The 8,266-nt window shown below is 28.8% G+C and overlaps 1 protein-coding gene across 1 annotated transcript in view; it reads right to left on the reverse strand.

Moving 5' to 3' along the window:
• Positions 1-1,145: 1,145 nt before the first annotated feature.
• Positions 1,146-8,266, reverse strand: part of LOC112682290 — a 36,351-nt gene continuing 29,230 nt past the window's right edge. Inside the window, exons 4-13 of the mRNA XM_025552831.1 lie at positions 7,824-8,037; positions 7,044-7,157; positions 6,872-6,975; positions 6,680-6,807; positions 4,824-5,466; positions 4,507-4,757; positions 3,541-4,348; positions 2,860-3,100; positions 2,453-2,790; positions 1,146-1,991 (exon numbers count right to left, since the gene is read on the reverse strand). Of these exons, the coding sequence (XP_025408616.1) occupies positions 1,794-1,991; positions 2,453-2,790; positions 2,860-3,100; positions 3,541-4,348; positions 4,507-4,757; positions 4,824-5,466; positions 6,680-6,807; positions 6,872-6,975; positions 7,044-7,157; positions 7,824-8,037 (3,039 nt within the window). The 3' untranslated portion in view covers positions 1,146-1,793. The remainder of the gene's footprint in view (positions 1,992-2,452; positions 2,791-2,859; positions 3,101-3,540; positions 4,349-4,506; positions 4,758-4,823; positions 5,467-6,679; positions 6,808-6,871; positions 6,976-7,043; positions 7,158-7,823; positions 8,038-8,266) is intronic.

Genomic DNA, 8,266 nt, shown 5'->3' on the forward strand with positions numbered 1-8,266 from the left:
TTTATGCATATAAATTACATTTTATCGAGCGTATTTTAAACTTTTATAAAGCATAAAGGTACTACAATTTTTTAGAATCTGAACATCCGCCCAGTACTCATTGGTAATGAGTACAGTCTGGATTTATATGTATTTGTATGTTTGTACTAAGTGTATGCACATCTATGGAGGTTTAAAATGTCAATGATTCATATCACATATTTTGCATATTTCGAGGATTATTGCATATTTGATCAAAAATGCATATAACATGCATATTTAATGGGTTTTTAATAAATTGAAAATGTTTGTATTTTTTTAAGTTTTCTATACGTTTTTTGAGACTAGATAACTTCAAATGATTTAAAATATTTATAAAATCTAAATTATTTATTTTTAGTTTTTTCTTTTTATTTGTATTCTCGTTTTTAAGTTTCCTAAAAGTTTTAGATTGATTTAAATGATTTGAAATATAGAGCAGTGGATATTATCATTTTTTTTGTTTTTGATAAAATATTTAGAATTTTATTTGGTTTAAAAGTGTGGTTTTTTTTAAAAAAAAAAACACATCTTATAAAGATTAACATAATGCATTTAATTGTATATTTAGTCACTTTTTCTTTGCATACTTGCATCATATTTGATATTTTTGAAATGCATATAAATCAGGCTCTAGTAATGAGTCATTACTATGAGATATGAATTACTTATTAGGTACTTTGTATAGATGAAATTATATAACAAATTATTTAATGACCTTTAAGAAATCATTTGAACCAAATATAAATACACCAATTTAATGGTAAATGTTTCATTTATTATAATCTGGTTAGAACTATTGATTATGGAATAAAAGTATATGAATAATATATTTTATAATCAATAGTAAAACCGACACATCTTAATAATGAATACCAAAAATATCCATGGAATTATATTTTAAATTAAGCATTGTAAAGCAGCATAACTTATGAATATTTCAAAAATATATATTTTTAGTTTTAAACTTAACATAATGACTAATTATAAAACAAAATTTTATGAGAAAACTTAAACAGAAATCATAATTAAAACCTTAAAATTAATGGTTGTACATAAAAAAAAAATATAACCAAATTGGTATTCTTTTCAAACTTAATATTAACAAAATCAATTAATATAAAAATTAAAGAAATTATTAGAGTCTAATATAGTGTTTCTCAACCTTTGCACTATAGTGACTCACTATTAATACATTTCATTACACCTTGTGACACACTTTAACTTTTTTGTGACATAAGTGTGTGTTGCGAAAATACTGGCTGAAAAACACCGATATAATACCAAGTAAAAAGTATACATCAATAAAATTTTTAATCAAATAAACAATTAATTTCAGATTATCTTATTGAACAAAAAAAAAAAAAAAAAAATAGAAAACATAATCGTATATATTTTGTGATTTTTTTTTTTTTTGTAAATCAAAGAAATTATATTGGACAAAAGCAGTCAAGAGGTTATATAAACCCAAATAATATTAAAAATAATATTATAAACGTATTAATCAACTCATAAAGAACATTACATTGTAAACATACATAAATAAATAACTATTTTACTTATAATTAGTTTTCAGCTAGAAGTACATAGTACCAAAATCTTTCATTTAAAACATCTTTACCTATTTTTCAAGAAAAATTATAATTAATCTAACGAGAAAAAAAATATAAATATGTGAACAAAAATATTATTTGACAAATAAACATAATTGTGTAAATTATAGGAAATATATCAAAAGTATATGATCAAATAATACCATGTTATGATTTTGGTAATTAAAATGGAGTGGGTTCTTCTTCTGAATCTTTTTCGCTTTGATCATCAGCAAAACCAGTCATACGGTAATATGCTTTGGTTTCTTCACCAGTTTGTCGAAAACTAATTAAAGGACGCAACGCTGAACGTAACGAAGCGAACAGGCTTGGAAACAATATTTCCTGTTGAGCAAGTAATTGTTTTGTTCTATGGCGTTCCTTAAATTAAAAATTACAAAATTGTTAGTTCAATTTTCAAAAATGTTAACAAATTATCTATCAACTACTCTATAGTTCAGTGCTTCTTAAACTTTTTAGTCATGGGGCTTCTTAAATTCAAAGTAAAACTTCAAAGCCCCTTTAATTATTATCGTAAATTATTATTTTTTAATTATATACTAAAACTACATGTATTATTTTACACAGATAAAATATTCAAATGTATAGTAAATTAATGTATTTTAATATACTTTTGAAAACTTTACAATATTGAACTTTAAGCATGTATAAATACAAATAAATGTCCTAAAGAAAATAATTTAAATTAAATAAATTTTTTAAGGCCCTCCAGTAATATAGCCATGGCCCCCTAGTCCCTAGTTATAGTACAGTTTAATTACTCTCTCAGAAAAATGATATTTTACATTTTATAGAATTCAAATATTAACATCAGTATCAACCTTGGGAGCTTCGAAGCATGCAGGACAGTTTTCTGCAATTACAGGTAGTTTCTTGGTCTCTGCAAATTGGCGTAACATTTTTTCTCTTACATACACAAATGGTCTGATTACACGTAAATCGCGTTCATTTATTGCATAATGAGCTTTCATTGATCTCAATCGACCATTATGAAATGTTGACATTAAAAAACTCTCAGCCAAATCATCTAAATGTTGTCCAAGGGCTAAAACATTATAACCATTTGCTCGTGCGGCAGCATACAAACGTCCTCTTTTCATACGACTACAAAAACTGCAAATGGAACTGCACTCAGCCGATGCAGCTTGTTCAAGAATTTCTTCAAACAAATGTATAATTGATTATTTTACTATAAATATATATTTAAAATAGTCTTTATATAACTCACTTTGTTCCTCGTATAAATAGTGAACACCTAATGCCTCTAAGTATGGTATAAGAGGTTTAGGATTATAAGCTGAACTACCAGGATCAACTGTTGCAGCTCCTAATGTGAAATGTATACCTTTTGATGAAGCATAATACTGATATTGATGAAGTGTATGAAGTAACGATAAAGAATCTTTACCACCCGATAAGCAGACCATAATTCGATCTCCGTCTTGGATCATTTTAAACTCTCTTATAGCCTTAAATTTTTAAAATAATATTTAAAAATGAACCCTTAAAATTAATATATTTTTTTTTTATACTTAAGATCACAAATTAAGATTTAAGGGACTTGAAACAACACAGCAGGCAGGTGTAAGTGATAACTCCTTAAAAGCATGTTAAATGGTTGTTTAAAAGTGGTAAAGCTACATATTTTTACAATACTAAAACTGTAAAATAAATGTAATATTAATAATTGAATAACACTATCTAGTGAAGCAAAAAGAGGAGACTTCCCACTACAACACCAGAATTTTACATACTTTTAAGGAAATATTATCAGCTTTCATTTTACATTTTTTTATATTTTAATTTGAATTTAGTATTTAAGTTTTCAGTAAATTGTATTAATTATAATTTAAGTCTAATAAAGATTTCTAAAATATAGATATCATATACTTTAATCATCAATATTTACTTCGATTGTTGGTTTCCAAATAGGTTTGGGCGGACAGTACCATCTAGCCACAGCAAAATCAACATTTTTCTCACAGTTCATTTTAACAATGCATTCAGTTTTAAACTTTTTTGTATTACATTCAGTTGGTTCTGTTTTTATGTTTATACCACTATCGGTAGAACTCAGATTTGGATGTTTTGAATTAATTTCCTTATCACTTTCAGAATCAGATTCTTTTTCCATTATAGTGTCAGTGTTTTCATCTGATAAAGATGGAGAAGAAGCCAAAACAGAACTCACCATATCATGTATTTCAGTTTTGATTTCTGAAGCAAATTCAGATAAGCGACTAATAACTTGTTCTTCAAGACCATTTTGGCAAGGGGTGGTAGTAATAACTGGCACAGAATTATTTCTAGGCATAACTCTATGGCCATTTGTTAGAATGCTATTATTACGTTTATCTATAATATTCAAACTCTCCGAGCTTTCCGATAAAGCATTGTCAACAGTAGCTATAACTTCACGGAGTTCAGATTTAATTTCTGTAACAAATTCTTTTGTCATTTCTTGTACATATGCTTGAATACATTCATCATGTTGACTATCTCCGTAAGAGGTTCTTGATTCAGAATCACTTAATTCTGTTTGGCTGCTACAAGAACACTGCCGTTCACGTAACCTTCTGAATTTATCCGGGCTTGTAGGATTTGATCCTAGACTATAGCATCTTTCTCTTTGAGAAACTAGTTCAACAGGACTTAAATGTTTATTGGGGAGTAACATTTCTGAACTACCACTTGAAGATCTTATACGAGCAGATAAACTGAAAAATAAAAATAAAACATTAAGGTACTATATTTAAATTATTTTAAATTGAAAATTAATAGTTCAAGATGATTTCAAGTTAAGAAAGAAATAATATTATAATATCACTAATCAGTTAAAAAATTACAAATTTCAGGAATAAAAGTTAAAAAATACCTATTATCTAAAGCAGAAAGACTGTTGTATCTGGCCAAAGATGAGTTTGGAGTAGAAACAGAAGACGATTCTGAAGTTCGAGGAGATCCATGGTAGACTGTTGGCGAAAACGGAACACCTTGTTTGATATGACTAGCCGAATGTCCTAAGAGTAAATCTTGGGCTTCACTCGGCAACATAAACCAACGTAACTTTTCAGCCTTTTCTGTAAACATGCTCCTCTGATCGGGTAATGGATACCTTTTTGCCATCTAAAAAAAAAAAAAGAGAATTTTTACTAAACAGAAAAAAGTAAACAAACGATCACCGACACATACTTTTCTCGCTTTGTTAAACGTGTTTCTTGCTGTTTTCAGACATTCGGAGTAATCAGCCGGACACGTGTTTTGGGCGGAGATCTTTCGCTCCGGCATGGCCAATTTCCCGTCGGTGTACCGGATTGATCCCAACCACTTGCGGTCGCGAAACACGTTGTTCGTGTGGTGTTTCCATTCACCAGTCTCCGGGTTCAACGTATACTGAGGCAAGAGTTTCCAGCCCTCAGTGGCTACCATTTTCAGAGCTTCCAGAACGAAGGATACCTCGTTGTCAGACATGAAGAACGGCAGGGATATGCGAGCAAAACCGGGCCGGAGCATCTCGAACGAAGAGTGCTCTTCGTGTCGGCGTAAGTGATGCCGGTCCAGGCGCTCGTCTTCCAGCAACATGTTCTCGTACTCGTTGGCTAGTGACTCGTCAATGCCCAATAGGTCCTGGGCATAAGGGCCGGCGCATGCGCACCCGCCACGGGCCTGCACGCCAAACACGTCGTTGAGGATGGCGCACACGAAGTTGTGATGCAAAAACGCACCGCGAGGATGGCGCACCAATAGCGAGAAGATTGGCAGTCGTTTGACCGTTTGCGAGCAGTTACCTAGCACTATTATTTCCGGCATCGTTTGCAGGAATGACAAAACAGTTCTGCAATTAATAAAACCGTTGATAGAAAGATTACGTAACCAGCTAATCAATATGGACATACTACATCATGACAGCGTTAGGTTTCATAATACATTTATTATTATTTTTTTTTAATAAATGTTTATTTTAAATTCTCAGGAGCATTGTTGTTTTGAACCTTAATTTTTTCAACTCATTTATATCTTTTAATATAATTTTATTTATTTAAAAACGTATATTATTTATTATTAATCAAGTATTCTAAACGCAAATCTATAGAGGTACTCGTGACTTTTAACAATCATATTTTATAAATATATGATGCCAATAAGTCAATAGTTTTATAATTTTAGAGGCCATAAGAAAAAAGTAAAATAAAATGACAACAAAATATGCACTTTTCGAAGTAGACAGTAGAGACATTACTCGTAATGTACCTATTCTTGATGCATAAATTAAGTTTGTATACATCAAACAAAATTTGTAACTAAAATAGGTTTTTATTTTTAGAGCAATTTTGCAGTTTCAAAGTAAACTATCAGAGAAGCATAATAACTTAGATATTGTAAGTTATTGCATATGAAAATGTATACAAATTGATATAATTATATTTTGAATAAATTTCTAATAAATTATTGGTTTAAAGATGTCAGTAAACTAATTACTTTGATTTCATAACAAAATATTTATATTCAATATATAAGCAAATATTTTTTAAACATCTAAATAAACACAAAACAGGTATGGTGATAAACCATTGTTAAAATGTCTTCGCTTTTATCATAACTACTTGAAGTATATCATTATCAAAGTAATTTTATATTCTGTAGATACAGTTGTACATTATTGACAAAAGTTGGCTTCACAAGTGCATAATATTCTCTTTTTTGAGGATTCTTGAAATACATAAAAATAAATATTTGTAAATTACATCGTTAAATTTTACTAACAGTTGAGTATTATTTATAAATAATTTTTTATTATTATTCACATATGGTAAATATATATCTTGGATACATATTTAATATATACAAGATTTATACATGAGAACAACAGTTGTTTAAATGTTATTGTAAAAGAATGTACTCCATCAAGTGTATACAAAAATTTTATGGAAAAACAGTAGAATTAATAATTAATAATCAACCACCATCACTAAAAATTAAAAATATGTTATAATTGCATACAGTTTAAATGTATTAAGGTGCTGATGAATAATTATTGTTCTCATTACTTTGTAATTTTTTCTTCTCTACTCATAATGAACGGCACACCGATATTTTGTTTTAGCTGTAATGCTAAGCCTAAGCGCACAGATTCAACAATAGCTCCAGTTCCACCTTCTTCTCGTAGTTCTGTGTCCTATAATATTTAGTATAAAATAATTTAGAGATGAGAACAGAAAAAAATAACTACTAATATTCACCTTTAAGTATCTGTGTTCTTTTCTGGAAACGAAAAATACGGCACCACCACCACTGCCATTTGGTACTTTGTTTTTGAATAATTTTTTTTTTGCCACCAATACACCTGTGCGGCCCATAAATCTCTTTATTAGAAAACTATAGGAATATATGTATTCAAATAGTTGGTCAAACCTGGAGTTTGTATTCCACCAACAAACTTATGACCAGAGAAAAATATAGCATCTTTATAAACTGCTTGGTCATTGGCAGGGAACAAAGGATTCATATCCACCACAACATAAGGAGCTGTAAATTATTAAATAATTTAAATACTATCAAGCAAGTAATTAAAATCTACTAGAATTGGTGCACATTAAATTTTTATAGTTCAACAGTACAATATAATAATAGTTGAGTTACAAAGTGCAAATAATAACTATGTTGTTTACAAATGATTATTTTTATCAATATAAAAGTTGTACTTGAATAATTTATAGCACAAGGTTTATATTTATCACATATTTATTATTTAAAAAATTATATCTCAATAGTTAACATTTTTTAAGTGCTTCCTCAAAAATAATAAAATAATTTATATACATTTATAGATTTATGTTTAAAAAATACAATATTACCCGGAAAATTCATTCCTGATTATTTTAAGTACTTAAAGCATTATTCCGAAGCTCGGTGGCAGGTTTATTTAATTAAGCATTAAAAATTAATCCTTAGCAAAATGGCAAAAATGATACGTTTATTATATATTAATTTTTTTATTAGCATTAATATTTACGATTATTAACTATTTACATTACACTATTTGATTAAGAAAAGCACAAATAAAATTACATAAAAACGTTTTGAAATCATTTGCACAATTATTCAAATCTTATAAGCAGATAAAAAATGAATACATAATAATAAAATAATTATAACCACGTATAGTACATTATTAATTAATCATTATTTTACCTGCGGAAGCATAATCCCAAAAAGCCAATGCACCATACTGGTGTAAAACCAATGTGGTGGCAATATCATCAGCAAGAATTCCGGTAATATTAGAGGCGGCAGAAAAACAACCGATTAATTGAGCTCCTGGACTGACCGACTGGTACAATTGAAGCTTGTTTTCAAGATCAATTAGGTCAATAAAACCTTCTTTAGTCTCCGCTATGCGGATGATCTGAAAGAGTTTCAAATATAGTTTTTAATTTATCAACAATACTACGGTTGAAATACAAATAATAATTGAACGACTAATAAGCAAGGAATTTCGATATTGTTTTAAATTCGCTAATAGCAATATTTTAATAATGAAGTGTGTAGAGTTGTTCAGTGGCGTAGTTACGGGGAGGGTGTAAAGGGTTTCCACCCCCCACAGATTTTTTTTTTTAATGATATTTGATTATTAT

This window comes from Sipha flava, unplaced genomic scaffold (assembly GCF_003268045.1).
Source record: "Sipha flava isolate LNK unplaced genomic scaffold, YSA_version1 202_pilon_pilon, whole genome shotgun sequence".
NCBI lineage: Eukaryota > Metazoa > Arthropoda > Insecta > Hemiptera > Aphididae > Sipha > Sipha flava.